General features: G+C 38.7%; 1 protein-coding gene across 2 annotated transcripts in view; it reads right to left on the bottom strand.

The window, feature by feature from the left end:
* The window catches only part of CCNYL1 (cyclin Y like 1), a 31,089-nt gene that overhangs the window by 10,697 nt on the left and 717 nt on the right, over positions 1-19,675 (bottom strand). For both annotated transcript variants that reach the window (XR_014184282.1, XM_082055113.1), the window contains exons 2-7: positions 8,134-8,208; positions 6,232-6,266; positions 4,448-4,548; positions 3,359-3,394; positions 2,631-2,682; positions 38-157 (exon numbers count right to left, since the gene is read on the bottom strand). Coding sequence is in view for 1 of the 2 variants with exons in the window: in XM_082055113.1 (XP_081911239.1) it covers positions 38-157; positions 2,631-2,682; positions 3,359-3,394; positions 4,448-4,548; positions 6,232-6,266; positions 8,134-8,208 (419 nt within the window). In the remaining variant the exon portion in view is untranslated. The remainder of the gene's footprint in view (positions 1-37; positions 158-2,630; positions 2,683-3,358; positions 3,395-4,447; positions 4,549-6,231; positions 6,267-8,133; positions 8,209-19,675) is intronic.

Raw genomic sequence — 19,675 nt, 5'->3', positions numbered from 1 at the left:
CAAGTTTTCCAAAAGCTCAAGTTCCAGCATCTCTTACCAGTGTCACTATTGCACATTCAGCTGTCAGCTGTGCGGCACTGAAAAGCGTCCGAACAAAGCGGTAGATGTGCTTGTGATCGGGGTCATGCTTGTAGTAGTCGTCTGGAACTTCTTCCCGCTGAAAGAAAGTTCTGAGTTACCGAAAACCTGTCTTGCTTAATATTGACTTTAAAGATCAGACACACAGGGTTGTTTCTTCTCACTGAGCAGAAGTGTGTACAGCCCCTTCCTGTCACAGGACAAAACTGGACAAAGCCAGCAGACCTGCGATACTCTGAATATTCCAAACAAAATGCAATCGCTTTAGCTGATAATATGTTTGTCTTGAACGCTAAGGCTAATGGAAAAGAGCATGAACTACTACCATCATTACTACAGGTGCTAACTATTGTTGATGGAACATTTTATAGACGAAAAGAGATTTAAAAAAAAAGGTTTATCCCTGCAAGAAAATCACAAACATGTACACAGCAGAGAAACACTGGCTCTTCAAAAGGCAACATTAAGAGACTTCACAAGATTCCTCTTCCAGCTGAGGAAGAGATGAAGAACACATGTCAATAATTCTATCACAGGTAGAACTGGAAGGTAACGCGTGGTGTCTTCACAGGCCTCATTCTTGAGAGATTCCAGAAAGGCAACAAAGCTAACAGCTAGGTTTAACTGTGACACCATGCAAAACCTCTTCTAAATACAGGGGAGAGGAAAAGCTTACAAATAGACAGTCTAAAGCAATCCTAAAATGAGAATTCTGATCCTGTCCCATTCTGATGCTCAGCACTCTTCCTGGAGGGATGAAACTTCAAAAGTTTTCATGTGGTTTTGTAGTTTAAAATACCCAGGTAACAGTGGCAAGTACAGCGAAAAAAGTGTTTTAGGAATAATAGTCAGAAATAAGGTGGGCAGGATCCCCCTGGTGTAATTCCTGTGCTATGGGCAGTACAAAAGCACATCTGGAAGAACATTTTTTGCTGATGAACTGCGGAGGAAAGGACTGGACTGGTGTTTGTGACTAAACCCTGTGATGCTGGTAACTTGAAGTTTGTTACTTGTGCTATTAGGGCAAATAGAGCCTGGATTTGGACTCCTTGTGACCAAATCTTTCCAGGACAAGGTGTGTATAGATATCTTCCAGCTAATTAACCTTCCAAAGGAAACCCCACTGCTATAGACACTAAAAAGCCATTTCTATCCCCTCAGCAGCAGACATACAGTTTTACTGTATTTCTGGCTGTATTCTGCAGTGAGATACAACAGACCTTTACGTGTTCCTTAAAAAACAGTGATTTTCCTCTATTCATACTCATTAAATAGGAGGTGGGCTCTATGAAAGGATTGGAAGATGTCAAAACAAAGAAATTGATGGAGTTCATCTTACATAAATAATCTTCAATGTGAAACAACAGATTCAGGCAGGTCAAACAGTTTGGGACCAGGATTTTCTCTTGAAGTGCCACAGTCCATACAAGAAATCCCCTTAAGTTAATTATTTTTATTGAGTAAAGAGTTGTATGTCTTCAAGTGTGTAATTACAAGCACAATCACGTGTGAACGCTCCCTGCGGTTACTGCAAGCAGCATTAAGCCTATTTGCTTTAAAATTTTGCCTTTCAGGTTTTTAAAAGCCTGACTCACTGTCTCCTCCTTTGTTGGATGCCTCACGTATTATGTTCTCCTGTTTGCAGTCATTTAAAAGGTTAGGCACATATCTACTAACCGTGTCTTCCTAAATAAATAGGAAACAATTAGTGTTAAAGAGGGGAAAAGAGTCAGACAAGAAAGTTGTGATATAAACTATGCAGAAACCAGCATGTGTTTGCTTTCTATGTATATTCAAAGCATAGAAAACCAAACATATTTTGCAACATTCAGAAAGACTGAGTTCTGTTCATGGTCTACCCGATATCAGAAGTCCAGAGGACACTCTCTGGGCTGTGTTTTACATATAAAGATACAGTTTAAGATCAATTTTGCTTGTGACCCAGTGCTAAGACATTTTTATGACTTATACAGTACAAATCAAGGTGTTACAAGATACCTTGTTTCCCCAAAAATATGACAGGGTCTTCTATTATTTTTCACTTCAAAAGATGCATTAGGACTTATTGTCAGCAGATGTCTTATTTTTCCATGAACGACAATCTACATTTATTCTTGAACAAAAAATCAACATTTATTCAAATACAGTCATGTCATCGCATTCTGGAGCATCATCATAGCTCTCCAAACCCTGAGTTCCATGGTGAATTTCCTGTGACTCTATTTCCTTTAGAACCACTGGCCCCAATTTCTCATGTCTGCAGTTGTCTGTCAGGTGTCTGCTTTTCTTGGTGAAGGGTCTGTCTGTCCTGCTGCATTCTATCGCCAATTAATTGTACTTTTTTTACATGTGTAGCTGCCTCAACACTATTTAAATTGACTTTAGTTATGAACTGTAACTAGGGCTTATTTTTGGAGTCAGGCTTATATTTTGAGCATCCTCAAAAATACTGAAAAATCATGCTAGGGCTTATTTTTGGGGTAGGGCTTATTTTTGGGGAAACAGGGTATGTATATTGATACACATTCAGAGGATCAAAAAGTTACACTTACTGTGAGAGGATGAGATTTTTCATCAAAAATATCCAATGATCTGTCAGAATCTCTACAAAGAAAAATCTTTGTTTTAGTAACAAAAAACGTATTAATCGTTAAAGAGGATAAAAGGACATATTTTATAGCTCAGCTTCTCCTAGAATATGGTATGAAGTTATATTGTATTTTTGCAAAGCTTTTAACAATGAGATCTTACAACTGAATATTTAAGAAGCTAACCAATGAATAGCTAACCATGGTCTCATATCGTGCTTAGTACAGTTCTCCCTTAAAATGTGAAACTGTCTTGTTAATAACATTTATTTCAAAGAAGGCAGCTGTAGCTTTGAAGCATAGGCTGTAACTAGCTATAATGGCAAGGTTTATTTTTATTTGTACACGGGACGGTGTTCCTGCACCCATCAAAACTCATCTGTACCTCTGTATTCAGGAAACACTACGCAAAGTTCAAAGGCTGATTTGTGGTGATTTAACTGTATTCTCCACACTCCCTGTTTTGATTTTTTAATGCTTCATTCTTAATGAAGCACGTGCCATTGGATGGGTGTATTACTCACCCTCCTGTATCGGCTCAAAAGGGGGTACAAAGAGGAAACAGATACAGCATAAACTATTGAATTTTTCAACTCCTCTAAGTTGTAGGAGCTGTCACTGAAGTGTCCAAGACCATATCCCTGGCTCAAAAAGAAAGTTGTTCTATTTCAGAAAAAAAAACGTTCACTCACCTGTTCTTTATATGGTAGTATATTGCTAATGTTACACTGAAAAAAAAGAAGAAAAAAAGAAAACATTTAACAATGCACATTCTGTGCTCACCATTCCACTGCAAAAGCTGTTATTTGGGGCCAAGTGTCCAGAATCCATTATGAATTGGTTTCCTCTCACATACTCTGTGTCTCATTCGTGGTGTTTACCTGCCTGAACAGAAACTGGCCAAATCAGATCTGACAGCCAAACTACTTTTATATTTATTGTACAGATATTTGTGCCACAAACATTATAGCACATTTTAAACACACACCTTCATTGCCTGATTAGGTGATATTTACTGAAAGTGCAGACTGTTCACAACTAAAATATAATAAAAGTTCTAACTGATGTCACATACACTGTCACAGAGATTCTGTTTCAACTCTCTATCTCTGGCTAATTTAAGACCGCTCTTTGTAAAGAGAACAATAAAGATACCAGCTGTACCCCACTTTGAAATGGCACACGCACTGTCCTTCAGGTTCTTTCTCTAGAAAAGGAGAAGCGACACACTAGATACCTGTTTGAAACCAAATTTGAAAGCAACAAATCAATTTAAGCATTTAGAAACTCCACTAAGAGCAGTAAAGCCTTTGGGGCCTGAAGCCACTTTGTGTTACTTTCCCTTCAAGGACAGTAAAACTCTCAGTTCTCAGCTGGTATCGTCTACGCACAAAGAACTGTCTCTGTGGCACCCAGAACAACAGGTCAAAGAGCCATTTCCATGGGAGACCCAAGAAGACAAAACAATTATTAAATTCACCTGCCTGAAATAACAAGTATACAAAGAAAAAGAAAGGTTAGAACTATTCATAAAACCAATGCCATCAACATACTGTTATCCACAACTAGAGGGCAGACTAATACCACTGGCAAGCAGCAAACAGTCCTGCAAACTCTTCCTGCAATTCCATACAAAATCTGTTTCAAGTTTTCCTAGATTGAGAACCTGATTGAGCAGAGCTGTGCTCCTCTCATTCAAGGGAACAGACAAGACCGCCACAAAACCCCAAATAACCCTCGCAATGCTTCTCAGCCCCGTGTTGGTGATAAATGGCTCTTACCACTTTATTGTGCTTCTAAGGTTGGGCTGGCTGACGGTGCTGTCATCTATAAATATTGTTGAGCACGAGCTGTATTTTTTCGTAAGCTGCCCAGGAGAAACCTTAGGGGCAAAAAAAAGAAAAAGAAAAGAAGAGAAATCCATTGAAGAAGAGAGATTCTGTAAACATTGTTTACCACATCAAATACTGGCTTTATAGCCCAAGTAGTTACTGCAGAGGTCTTTGGAGATGGCTGCTCCTGCTATGTAAGCTAAAACCATAGCCATAAAGTTCTTGAGGATACCTTTTCTATAAGACATGTTTATAAATCATCCTTTGTAACATACATAAACGTACAACATGTTTTTAGATAAGCAATTTTCAGCAGAAATAGCTGCAGCTAAAGCAGCAAGTCCTTCAATTTTCTCAGTTCTCCACTCCATTCTTCCCAGTTCGGGGCTCAGTCTTCCCTCTCTATGATGTACTTCATTTCCCTGTGACTCCATAATCTTCTCCTTTCTTTCATATCCTATACCTTTGCATTTTTTGGTTGTCAAGTATCACTCCCTGTAAAGACAGTTTTTCATTTGGGTTTTCGTCTTGTTAAATTTTAGAAAAGAAGAAACCTCTTCCTGACATTGCTCACTTCACTCAGGTCTTGTTTAGCATCTGGAATCTGGAAATAAAATTACTACTACCACCCATCCTTTTACTACTTAGAGCGAGCGATGTGTTCCATCATCTATCCTAATCCTGTAGATTTCATACTGTAAGAAATCTTCCTGTATAAAACTAAGTCAGGCTTCTCAGAGCATTTTTAGAGAACACCTTGCACTGGAGCTAGGATGTCAGAATTGAGGGAGGAGTTTTGATCAAGCAATTCAAGGTTCATTAGTTTTTACCAGAATCTTTTAAAATGCCTTGTCTAAAAACTTGAAAATGTTCCATATGAGAATGTTGGCACGTTTCACAACTCAATGGCTGGCTGAGAATATCTCTCATTCTAGCTGAAGTTTGCCAGGAAAAACAAGCACTTTGGTGCTGGCAGATTAGAGCTGAAACTGTAATTGAAAGAAGAAGAAAAAAAAAGAACCATCCCCCATAATCATACTAAATACAACAAACTTGAAATGTCATTATCTTACCAGTAACTTATCAGTAGATGCTTCTGCTAGACAGTATGTTTTAAGCTTCATGTTAATAACTTCCATTCCTGCTTTACTAGTCAATAATTTTTGTCCATTTATTAATGACAGTGCATCTTTCTTGTACATTTTTTTGGTAGGTGAAGTGTCAAAACCAACTAATATTTGCGGAAGAAGCTTAAAGCATATTTTCATATTTTAAAACTAATGTATTATCATTTATGATGCAGATGATAATACTTGTTCATCATTGTCTTCATGCCGTACACATTTCTTACAATATGACCTGTAGTGATGCACAAACACCAAGTCATTTAAGACTTGTCAGCTGAGGAATTAATAGAGTTTTATTTCTATTTAAAAAAACAATGTAGGCAGTTTGACTTATATTTTCTCCTATACTGTTCTGAAATGCTCAAGACTGATACAACAAAAAAATCCATTCCTATTCTTTTGACACCAGCCATTCTATGCTCTGTGATACTGTGCCCACTTGGCTTATTTTTTAAAGACAGGCAAAGATAATTCCATTTTATTTTGCTAAGGAGGATTTGAAACGTGTGTAGAACTATATACCTAGAACTGCAACCGTTGTTTCTTGAATTTGTCCTGATATACTAATATTATCTCTATAGCACACTAAGAATTTGTTTTACTTACATGATTGATGTGGTTACTCTTCCTCTTCTCTCGCACTAGAAAGAGAACAAAAGAATGTGAACTGTAAGGTTTCTAAAATACAATCCAAGTTTACATTCAATCAAGTCACACTATTAACCTAGTCTTTGAAGCACATGAGTATTAAAAATATCAAATTTGACTTTGTGTGTCTGGAAAAGTAGTTTGAGGAAAAATATTCAGTTTTATCAAGCTAGTAAACTACATACTCCTCCCAGCTATCCACATGTACATTTAGGAACTACTTCTACCCATCGCAGCAAGGAAAAATGTCTCAGCTTGGAAAAGATGCATCACGACAAACGGGATGACTTCAGGTAGTTCCGACAATGTCCAACATCCTGCAGCAACCCCTAAGCAAACAGAAGTGAAACCTTCACACACTGAACCTGCCCAAGACACACAAGGGAGTGAGGTGCCCAGCATCATACACGTGTTTTCTCCTCCTGTTAGACAGGAGAAGGTTAAAAGGTATTTCACTATGCAGAAGACGCTGGCACAAGCTAAGCCTATTTATCATGTAACAGCAACCATGTTGTTTGATTGTTTTTAACTGTGTCAGCCTTTTAAAAAAGATGGTAAGGTTTAACTTCCAGCGGTAAGAGCAGCAGTAAAACGGTGCTGTTAAAGGAGAGCTGAGAGCTGCGGACGTGTGGAAAGCTACACAAATGTGACCAGCCTGGCCAGGTGACTCCTCCAAAGTTTTGACCTCAGATCATTACCCCTTGTTGGCAGGACACATTCTCTTACATATTTAGAAAAATTCACAATTGGAAGTGGAACTATCCACATTTTTTTGGTCTTTTTGCATAAATCAAAACTCAATCCTGATAACATCTCAGTGAGAGAGAACCTACAGATATTAATTTATACTACTTCTATGAAAGGTTAACTAAACAAGATCTAGTAAAATCAGAAAATAAATTCCTCCGGCTTGTCCATAAAAATACCCTGTAAAAACCAATTCATCCAGCTAATAAAAATTTCAGAGCATAGTTTAATAGTTATCACCTCACCTAGCAGACCAACTGCTGTTGATAAAACTGCTTTACTACTTGCCATAAAACTCTGAATAGCAGGTTTGCAAGTGAAAAACATGTCAAAATAATTCTGCTTTTCTGTGGCAAATCTATGCCAAGGTAGAAGACATGCTGCAGCTTTCCATCAACACATCCAGCCTCAAGTGAAATGGGTATTAGAAAACACACCTCTTCAAACAAGAACCAACTACAAGAGGAACAGAAACATTTTAAAAATAATATCTTCAGCTCCTTCTTACTTGCAACTTCAAAATGTACTATTGTGAGAATTCTTTTTTATTTGTGTAATATGGAACTACCTCCACTTTTTAACAGCACTTGGAATGCTCAAGCTATAGTAGTTGTTCAAAACTTCATTAAGTAAACAAGAGATTTGCAAAGAAACTGAAAATCACAATATATGCATGTAATTAAAACCATGACTCAAGAATAATTATGCTACTAAAACTATTCAAACAGTTTAAACCAACATATTCAAAAGCAACTGATATAGACTGATGCCTTGGGCTTATTATTCCTTATAGAAAACTGTCCTTGGTCATAAAAAACCATCACTGCTTGAAGCTTGAATGACACTAGTGAGGAAAGCCTTGCTCCTTCAGACCAGTAGGACCCAGACTCTGAAATCTCCTGATTTTTAAGCATTTAGAAGAACACGTGATTTTAAGTGTTAAGTAAAATAGACTACAAACACATTTCTGTGTAAACACGTGAATTATTAATCCTATGTTTTGAAATAATTAATGTAATTAAGTGTTCTCGAGCTGTATATTTAAAATAGGCAGTCTTTTTACAGGTTTTCTCCCACCTCTTTTTTTTTTTTTTTAATTGGAAAAAAACTTACCATCTGTTTGAGACTTGCTCAGGAAAATTGTGCTTGCTCTGGGATGATCAGATGGATTAGATTCCAAGGCTAAATCTGAAACAGAAAGGACAAAAAAAAGGAGAGACATTTAAAAGAAGAATATTATTACTGCAACAATTCCCACCCAACCTTAAAATTCTCAAGCACAGTGATGGACACAAGATTAGAAACACATAGAATAGGCTGCCTCTCTAAAGCAAAACCTTACTTTAGCCAAGATAAATAAAAATCTGACATTTTCCCCTTTGAAAAAAAAGCCTGTGGACTTATTCCTACTGCCATGAAACTCTGAAGTAGCTTCTGGTTTCCATCAAAACAGTCTGGAAAGGGAGATCTCAGAAATCAACATACACACATACATCTCCAAACGTCAGTGTGCGCCCCTGCACGTTAGGATGTTACGGTAGGGTAGCTGGATGTGGAGCCTTCACATTCTGGAGACCACACTGCTGATCTTTCACTCTTTGCTTTAGGTACCCGATGCTGCAGGAAACAATCTCAGCGGTCTTAGAAAAGAACCTCATAAGTTTTACAGTGCTGATAAATATCAAAACATGGATCTTACACTATTCTGTTCTTTTGGAATTCCAAGTAGAACCCTATACAGCTAACATATATTTACTGAAGAACAAAATGTTTGCTTTAATCCTTTGCCACAATGAATGAGCGATCACATCAGATGAGGATATATTACTCCCTTAGATTAACATGGGAGAGAGCACTAAAAAGTTTGTTGGTGAAACTGTAAACATCATGATGAAATGTTGAGCTGCATTAGAAACAGCTGTTCTGAGGAAGTCATGCTACAGACACACTGACTTACATGAACGTATGAACAGAATAACCCAGTACCGTGATCCTGTATGACCTGGAAAGAGCACGTTCGCATCCATTGACATTTGTCATCCTGATCTTCCTGTGTGCTACTTACACCATGCTAACCATGCAAGCTCACAAACTTGCACGTTGGTGTTTTAAGGCCGAATGCCAATGCAGTTGCCACACCCTTAAAAAACAAAGCTAATAATCACCATCAACTTTTAATGAAAAAAAAAATCTTAAGGAGGTTTTTATGCACCCAACTAACAGAACTTGGGTTAAATAGTAGCCAATGTATGCACAAACTGTCTGGGTGCTGGAAGTCTTAATTATGTGAATGTTTTGTACTACCGCACCTAACCCATAGCACAGCCACAGCCTCACATGTCAGCAAGTGAACGTAACTGTAAAAGTACGTGTGTCCCCAAGAGTTCTCATTCCAGACTCCCACTGGCACCCAACACTGGTATCCAGACCTGGATGTTTTCCAAGTGCTTGGCTTACAACATCACTGATCTTGGTCCAACAGCGCTGCTCTGACACTGCTCCGGGATGCAATCGCTGCCATTTCCAATCTCTGCTGTGTAAGGAAGGTAGCAACCTCTACTTAGGAACACAAAGATTGTTCAATCAGGAATATCCCTCTGTCTCAAAAAAGGCCAGAGTCAGCTATGACAGCAGACCATCTCAAGCAGTTTTTATAAGATAACTTACAAAAAACAGTGCTCCTACTTTCACCCTAATGTGCTCATTCATGGCACACAGTGAACACACACCTAAATTTAATCATGTAGTTAAAATGCAAGAAGTCGTGGTTTAGAAGCCCTAGAACAGAATTTGCCATACAGGTCATACCTGAAGTACCACTAATACACATCCGATTTCTGAAAAAGAAATCCAGCACACAACAGTATGTCATACTGGCACATTTTAACTACTGTTTGCAACGTCAACAAAATAGTATAACTGTTCTTTACAATTTGCCCACAACGTTGACCAACTCTAGTTTCTAATGCCAGCACTCTACTAAAAAGACCACAAACTAACAAAAAACCAAACACAAAAACAAACCTGCAAACTTTGGCATAGACCAAGAAATTCACTAATAATGGCAAACATTAAGCAATTTTTTAGATTTGAGAAAGAAGCAATTCAGAAATTGAAGTGTTTTGCTAGTTTACCAAATAACTTAAGTATTGTCAACAGGTAGAACAAGACAGCGATACACAGATTTAAAATATACATTATTATTAGCAAGTTATGATGCAAACAGAGCAAACAGCTTAGGATTCATTTATTTACAGTCCAGCAGCAATTTTTAGAATAACTGGAGTTATTTATTTATTTATTCTAAAAGTCAGGTTAGAAAGGACCTCAACAGGTATCTACTTCAACCTCTTGCTGAAAACAGGGTCAGCTATGAGGTAAAAAAATACACCTAACATCTTGACTTCCCTGAAATTTTTACTTACTTTGAAACTATATGACTTGTTGTTAAAGCTCACTTCTTATATTATTTTTGCCTCTTCTTGTGCCCTGCTATATCTGTGCTTCTCAGATGTTAGAAATGAGGTCTAGGGCTAAAAGCACTCCAAGAATTAAACACAACATGCATTATACAACCAGAGTTATGGTACTAATGAAGTCCAAGACCCATTGTGCATCCCCCCGTACAAAACCCCACCAGAAGGGATCAAGACCAACTGCAGCTACGCTTCTTATCGCAGAATAACGGGGCATTACCAGAAACAGTACATCTGCTTTTGTGTTGCAAGAGACTGCAAGGAAAAATACATTTAGTAGACTGCATCCCTGTAGCTTTCCTCTTGTAAGCAGCCAGAGAATTTTAAGCATCCTTTCTGTGCTGTTCTCTCTGGACAATGCTTTCTTCCAAGCAATGGAAAAATTAGTCGTATGATTTGTTCTTCCTAAATTATCAGTGGTGCTCATGAAATACCAAAAAGCAACAGCAATACAGCTGATGAAGGAAGCAGAAGGCAAGAGACAGATAAGGATATGAGAAGAAGTGAAATGTAATGGAAAACACAGCACAACCAAGCATAACTCCTAATACAACATAACTCCTAATAGCACATACAAGTCCAAAATCAACCTACCTAGCCCTGAAAATAAGGGTGACTCTTGATTAGGAGCTACAGGAGATGTATGACAGAAAGCTCCAGCTCCACAGAAAGTTAACAGAAGAAGAAAGCAGCACGGTATGCGACAGGATGACCAGGAATAATGGGACTTAAGAAAAAGATCTTCTGTCCTTTCCTCAACACAAAATCCACCAAGACTTTACTTTTATTCATGTGTCATACAAGAACGTGTGTGGGTTTTAGGAATTTATAATGCTAGCTACTTACCCACTGTTTTACACACCTCCATGGGTGATTTCTAAGTATTAAGAACACATTTTGCACGCTGCATCGTGCTACATAGATTATCTCATGAATAAAGCTGACAGATGTAACTAAGTAGCAGACCTTTGACGGTTCCTCTACTTTAGAACACTAAAATATTGCATTTCCTTTAACAGATTTAGCCCCATCCTCTGTGTTACAGAGAGCAGTAACATTTTGATACATATTTAAAGCATTAAATCATAAAACAATCTCTTTGCTGTAAATTGAGTTTCTTCCCTTGCTTGATGGGGTACTAGCTTTGATTAATGGTTGAGCTTCCCTTATATTTTATTAACTTACAGTGTGAGAGATGCGAGTCACTTAACACTCCCAATAAAGATTTGAAATTTAAAACAAATTCAACTAACTGATTTGCTCACTTCAGAAAGTCTGCTGTTCCTACCAATAACTTCATAGAAAGTTATTTGTCCTTTACATTATGTTATTCTATTTCTACTCCCAAAAATGTTCATAGAAGTTACGATTCTGGTTTCTAAATCCAACCTTGCTTTACTCCTCACCAGCCGCAGCAAACACACCACAGACCCAGCACACAGAGGTTGTTTTCCATTTGCCTTCTCCTGTCATGTCCTCATTACACACAGCTTATTCTACCTTTTAAATGCTCCATGGGTGGCTTCTTCCCCAGATCTGGACAGGATGAAAGCACTTTGATCTCCTCATTATTCATCTTCAACAAAATACACCTCTCTCCCATAATGGGGTGGAATCAAAAGATACAAAACCTGCTCTGTTTTCACATAAGCAAATTTGAATACATAAACGACTGGATCTGTTGTGTAACAAAATGCTTTCAAACACAACCAGTTCTCAGAAAGAAACTCTATTTTGAGGGAGAACCTTGGTGAAAACAATCTAAACCAACACTTGCATATGCATAGGTCCCTTAAAAACACTCCAAACTCCCCAGAGGAGTTTATTTCTCTTTATTTTAGAAGGAAAAGAACTAAAACCAACCTCCACAGTTGGCTGTGTTCACAAAAAGGTGGAATTGTTGAGCTGAAGAGACCTCCTGAGATCACCTAAGTGATGTGTCCAGACCATCCCAGGACTGTGTCAGCCCAGGTTTGCACAGCTCCGCACACAGACACTTCACAGCCTCTCTGGGCAACCTGTGCGGTGTCTGACCACCCGCATTATTCTAAAGATCACGACTTTACACAATACACACAGAAGGATGGTGCAAAGCCATTTAAAATGTGTCAGTTGTTCATTACAGCACTACTACAAGAACAGCAATATTATTACCGATACCCAGCACATATTTAAGTAGAACTCTAATGTTTTAGAAGGCTGCAGAAATTAGTTCAATATACAAGCTCTCTTACTTAAGAATGAATTATTTGCTCTTTTACACCACACTCCTAAGTTGAGCTGGTTCAACAGGAAACTGACACAGCAAACTTTCAAATTTGCTACTAAAATCAGGAGAACTCAGAAAGCAAAACTGCAGACCAGCTATTAAATACTGTGGGCTAGCCATGGTTCAAGTTATCTATTCATTTCTGTGGTTTTTAAAAAAAATCAATACAGTGTTAGTGTTCTTGCACTTCTTAAACTACAGAAGGGTCCCCAGCAAGTCCCAGTATGATCCTCTTGCACTTGCTCCACAGCCCAAGCTGGGGAAACGCGATGGAGAGATCTACTTCACCATACACAATACCGTGTTTCACAATGTGCCTGCTGGGGTTAGAATCACTTCTACACATTCTAGCTGAGCAGAACAGCAGGATCTCAGGAGTGCCCTGAATTCTACACTGAAGGCTAATAGGAAGGAAAACGACATGTCCCTAGGATTTTATGTTGGAACTAGAAGGAAAACAGTAGGTCACAAGCTAAACCTTAAAAGTAACTAAGATTTTGTTAGAGATGTGTTTCTGTACTGCATCTAACACAGGACCATTTAAAAAGTCAAGGAGAAAGAATTTGTCCTATGCTGTCCAGTTTTTATTCCCTACATGTGCCTTTAAACTTAAAACAATTCACTACCAGGAGAAGCTAAAGCAGAAATCCGCAGCTCTGATTTTTTTATAAGCTAAAATAAAAATGTATAATGGTACACATTAAAGATCAACCAAATTTTATACTCTTAGATCCATGCTGATTACTGCCAGTGTAAGGGAAGCTTTCCCCATAACAACTCTTCACAGCCTTATGTCTCACAAGACGTGGTTCCAAAGGACAGACAGGTGAGTAGCAGAAATTTCAGTCTCATCTAGTGTCCGCAGGCAACCCAAATAAGATGCAGTGTACTGTGTGTTAGGTGCCATATGCCACCTGATGGGAATGGCAGATGTTTTTTCTCCTCTTCCACTTGCTCGTATTACTGTAAACTTAATATAAAGTCTGGACTTTTATGAAAGTTAACAGGCTCATCAAGTTTTGTGCCATTTTAAGCACAAGCTCAAACAGTCACTCCTCACAGAGGCTTTGTGGATTCTCAGCTTACCTGCAGTTTGGTCTGTAAAAGTAAAACAACTATCTGCATAATAAAACATGTCCGACAGTTCTACAGAGAAGCTGTTTTTCTGCCTTTGAAATAAACTGGCATTCAAGAGTTTACTGAGTCTGACTGACATGTTTGATGACAAGCCAGTGTTACTTTTCACACTGGAAAAAACCCAACAACTATGTTTGATTACTGCAGTGACTCAAGACCCTTTCAGAACGGCAAACAGAAGCGAAGCTGTGCTATACACACAGCCCATCAAACACTGCAGAGTGCTACCTGGTTGTCACTGAGATTTTCGTGTGAGCTCCTGATATTTGCATCACCTGCAAGTATGATCTTCGGCTTTATACATCTGGCTTTACTACACATCTAAATAAACAGCATTGAGCTTTTTAAGCCAGTTGCATTTTCGTTTGTCTCTTCAAGTGGAAACATTCAGAGTTTTCTTCTGAAATAATTATTTTTATAGTCAATGAAATAAAAAAGCACATTCAAACTCTAGCTGTAATGAAAAAACAACACAAATAAATTTAGAAATCTCCTACAGATCCAAGTTCTGGGTTCTTAATGTTTGGTAGCATTCTCATCCTGCCTCCCAGAGTCAATTCTTCCTTCTTCCTCTATGTGGACGAAACACTGTTAGAAACCTTAACTTAACATGTAATGCAAAGTTGAGAGGAACAGGTTTTTGTGTTTTGTTGGCTCGTGCAAGAGTTCATTACCCTGCTAGTCAGCTTTTCAGTATGACCTCACCACACCGATCACACTTGAGAGAACAGACACTTCTGAAGACAAAACTTCTGTTGCTCTGAAACATCTACCTTGACAGGTAGGAGGGAAAAGAACAAGGGTCCTAAAGAAAGACAGAAGAGGAAAGGATACTACAGATAAGTTACATGAATTAATTCAGTTTCCTTAATTCCATAAGCTTCACCAAACTGTTCATGTTAGATATCGATTTCCTTTCAATATTTTCCATTTTATGAAGATGTCTTGGTTATAATAACTGTTATATTGGAAGCCTGAAGAAATACACTCACCAAAACAAACCAACCAGTTTCCTTCCATATGATCTTAATGTATATATGTTCCATATCAACTATTAAAACCTAAGGCTTACATAAACTTGCTCACTGCAGAAGTCTCCATGATTTAATGATATGAGAAAAGAAGATTGCCTAGGTGTCAGCAGTACCAAAGCATTAGAAATACCAATACTATACTATGGTGATGATTTCTTCTATTAAAAATTCCCAAATTTGTAGATCAATTTCATCATTGCTTCTGAATGACTTATCAACTCCACCACAGGTACTTTACAGATCACTTTGTAAAGGCCATGGCATTAGGTACCTCAAGCCAACAACATGGAAAGTGTTTCAGGCTTGTAGAGAGTCAATTCTTTTACATCTGTCACGATGACACGCTCTTTGTAATGGCTACCAGTACCTACATAGTTAATTAAATCCTAGTCAGTTATAGGAAAGAGATATTGAGAGTTTTTAGGAAAGAAGAGTGAGCACAAGTTACATGAAAAACTTGGTGAATACAAGGAAAAAGGAGAGGGAACACCAGCAAACGGACCAGAGCATCAGTTGGTTTTCACCTCCAACTTCACATCTGTCTAACTTAGGTAATAGCATTTGTCAGTTTATTTAGCTACAGATCTTCAAATACAGGGGTAACAAAAACAACATGAGATGGTTAAGCCTTTCCTGTGCTGAAAGCTGCTGGCATCAAAAAGCTAACTCCTTGCATCAGAGTGTTCATCTTATTTTTAAATTTAACTTACTAACATTTTTGCCAGGATTAAAAAAAAAAAAACAAACCAACATGAAAAAAAAACCCTCCACCCACAAGCTTGAAGTAAGCTGACATTATATAAGAGAGGAACAAATGAACAGTATTTAGACCTTCTGCAAGAAACTTTATAGACAAGCTGCTGGTGAAATCAGATCACAGACAATCAACATGTTCAAGTACCTGTTCGACTCCAACACTGTTTAATAACTGCGGCATGTAGGCAACGTGAAGCTTGCTCCTTTCAGCCTCCAGAGAGCCGGGGGCTGTTGAAAGAAGTAGCCTCAGAGGTACTTGAAGAGTTATTGTAGGCACTAGTCTGTCTGAGCCTGTTTAGGTCAATCTGACTTCTTTCTCTATGAACTCTCCTCTTCAAAATGCCCTTCTGCTTTTTTTCCTAACGTCTGCATGACGACTGCATCCCACTCAGCACCCCTCCTGATCCCACTTGCTGTTCCCTCTCATGCCCGATTGTCTTTTCCCTCATCATTCTTCACCCCCCCAGCTCTCCAGGCGAAGGTACCAGCTCATTTTTGCACCACCAGTTAGTTCAGCAGGTCTAGAATCTGCCCTTGGTTCATGCAAGCCAGGCAAACTTCTGCTCAAAACTGCTGAACTCACTAAACAGCAGTGGTGGAGGGAGATAATGTTTTCAAGTACAAGTGAGAAAAGTCTGCCAAGCAAGGTCTTGTTCTAGTTTTATCCAAGGACCATAGAATTTATGAAAAATTAGATCTATGCTTAAAAATAGAGATCTGGCAAAAAAGTGCCAGCCATAATAAGTTCTCCCCCAAATAACCAGAAAAAAAAAAAATCACAGGAAAAAGAAGCCCAAAATAAAGATTAGCAGACACTCATTTGGGAGGAGTTGGGGGGAACAACCCACAGAAGAAAAAAACAAAACAAACACAACACCCAAACAAACCACACACACTCCAGAACCAGCAGTCAGCACAGCCCAAACAGCATGTTAAGATCAAAGAGCTGCTGTTTCTAAAACTAGATAAGAAAGCCTTTTTGGTCAATTCAAACTGCTTCAGACCGTTGCTTGCATGCTGGAAGAAGAAACACATAATGCTCTGCTGACCAGCCAACTAGCATCTTTAGGTTCACTTTAGTTTTTGATAGCTAACATTAATAGTAGGCATGAACCCATCTGGAAGAAACTATCAAAGTTATGTTTATTCCCATTTACTTAAGGAAGGCTTATTTCTCATTCTAAAGAAGTGTGAATAGGTTATGGCTCAGGATCCTGAGAACCAGAAAATCTAAAAGTCATCCTTTAAGTTGTCTCATAGCAATGGATCTAACAGCCCTTTCCCATTTGAACTTTCGTTGAAACATTACACTTCCACAGTGGGTTTTATCTCCATCTCACTTAGCACTCCTTTTTTATCTTATATAAATACCACTTCATAACCTCCCCATTTTAAGAAAGTGAGTTTTTTGTTTTGTTTTGTTTAATTCTGATATGACACAGACAATGCAAGACTGGAAAGCAGTGCTTGTCAACTAGTGTGCTGGAGAGCTACAGAATAATCCTCATTTAAGAGCACAGACCTGCAAGGACCACATTCCACTTGCTACAAAAAGCAAGACAAAACAATACAATACAAAACAAAACAAAAAGTCCAAAGCTCAGTTGGTAACTTTTGCATTCCTGATACCCCCAAAACATTCAATTTTAGAAAAACAAGTGCAAATGTATTTAGACAGACTTAAGAACAACAAACAACTTAAGGAATGAAGCATCACATTTGGATGCTAGCTTTCTGATATATTTAGCTGTGTTCTTAGAAACTCCTAGAACTGAGCAGCATGGAACAAAAATAGCCAAGATGATCATGACTTTTTTTCCCTGCAGCTTTCTCTCTTTTCTCCCCACAAAAGCATTCAAGAAAAGACAGTTTATAAGTTCTCAGCTTTGTGTTACAAGCAAAATTGTCATCTTGGCTAAGCCACGACACTATACATTCATAAATTATAGAAGTAATATTTATCCCTCAAATAAAACTGCTGGACTACTTACCACTATAGCAACAAACTAATGCTATATAGTAGTCAACAGCACAGAGACACGCAGGCTTCTTGCACAGTTTGGATACACTGACAGCTTTTCTATCCCAGAGTTAAGAGGGATAAGCATAGCTATCTGGTATACGCAAGTGCTGCGTTTACAGATTTATTATTTTCATGTAAGTTCTTAAATGAACCAGATAGCACCATCACTTAAAATGTCATCATAACATTCGATTCATAACACTTGATTTCAGACTTCAAAAACAATGCTTTACATTTTGAAGTTAGCTGCTTCAATCCTACCCAGGTAGTACTTTACAACATTCAACACGAGAAGTTTTCCTTCTAATACTGTCCATCCAGATTTGCACTTTCATAAGGATATCAAACTTTGGTGGTTTTTTTTGGAGCCCAAAGCATTTATATCAATCAGAAAACTAGTACACAAATAGCATCTATCATTTGTAGCAGATCTACTTCTGAGGCCATGCAATAGTGAACCACACGCCACTGTAAAATTGATCTTTAAAACCATCTAAAACATATACTAGTTATGCAGTTCTAATTTTAGGATTACCTCCTGTCTCAAGACTAAGGTTTCCATAGCCACAAAAGTAAAATTTGTGACAGACAGCTACTATCTTGTTCTTGGACTATACACTTTAATTCATGTCTGCAAATTCAAAAAATTAAGCACTTCCCTACTTCAAGGCCAGTTCTGACATCTGGAAGAATTCACAATTAAGCCCTGTTACTTAGCACTGCTACCATGATCACATATTAAAGATTCAAAGAAATACAACTCTTATTCCTGAGCAGATTTATTCAGCTTAGGCATTTTTGTTCGGCTTATTGGAATCTTTAGAGAGTTTACCTCCTCCTGTCTTAACAAGTATGGGAGAGTTGAGAGATTTCTGTAATACCATCTTGCAAAAATAAAGCTTTATTTCTCCTAGATGGCAAATATAATTTCTCCTACTGCTACGCTGCACAGCTGTCTCAAAGGACATCCAAGGGGCTGACTGTTCCATCTCATTTCTGTAACAGCTGCACCATATGGTACTGTGCAGAACCACACAAGTTTAATAATTCCATTTCTGAAGGTTTCCTCACACTCTTCTGCAGCCAGTTGCTCTCTGATAGACATATTTTTTTTCCGAAGTTCGACAAGTGTGGAGGGCCAGTGATCATTGTTACTGCATGCATTGTACATTAAAACATCAAACAGGCTACCCTTTTTCAACTGAATATATTTCATATAGGTGTGGTCATAATTATGAAAAGGGATAGCAAGACGCTTGTTAATTAAACTAAGTTTTGAATATCATAAGCTAATACACTGTACTGTGTGCTTATGGCATCATGTGAACACAGACAGGAGCACCCCAACCTGTTACGTGTTGTCTCGGTAACTCACTGCAGCACCAACCTGCAAGCGCTTCCTGGGCATGTCTGAAAAGAAGACGCATCACAGAGCAAATCTGCCTGACACCAGGGCTCCAGGTACAACTGCAAGGAATCTGAACAGCAAACACATATTTCCTGGGAGCTCAAGGAAGGCAAATCGGGAACACTGAGAGCTACACAGCAAGGAACCTCGGTGTAACGAGCCCATAGCTATAACCGAGCGCTCTGCATAGCTACATTACAAATTACCCACGTCCAGCCACAATGATGTCATATGCACACGATCTTTGTGATTCTTAATTCCCTTATTCCCCACACACCCTCTTCCTTCCTCCTGTTCAACAGAGACTGGCAACGCAGCAGCTTTTGAAAACTGCCTGAGCATTACGACTGAGTCACGCCTCCATAGTTAAGGAGAAGCGATCAGCCCCAACGGGAGCACCCGGGGGCTCCGGCACGAATTCTTTTGGGTTCCCTGACCCCTCTCTCCATGGGGCCAGCGGGGCAGCCAGGGAGGAGAAGGGGGGACCGGCCGCTCCTCCGCCCTTGGCCGGGCTACGTGCTCACCGGGCTGCGGTGGCTTTTCCTTGGGGAA

Source organism: Streptopelia decaocto (genome assembly GCF_964273445.1).
Source record: "Streptopelia decaocto genome assembly, chromosome: 6".
Lineage (NCBI taxonomy): Eukaryota > Metazoa > Chordata > Aves > Columbiformes > Columbidae > Streptopelia > Streptopelia decaocto.
The sequence above is the reverse complement of the archived record's forward strand: the minus strand, read 5'-3'. Positions and strand labels throughout refer to the sequence as shown.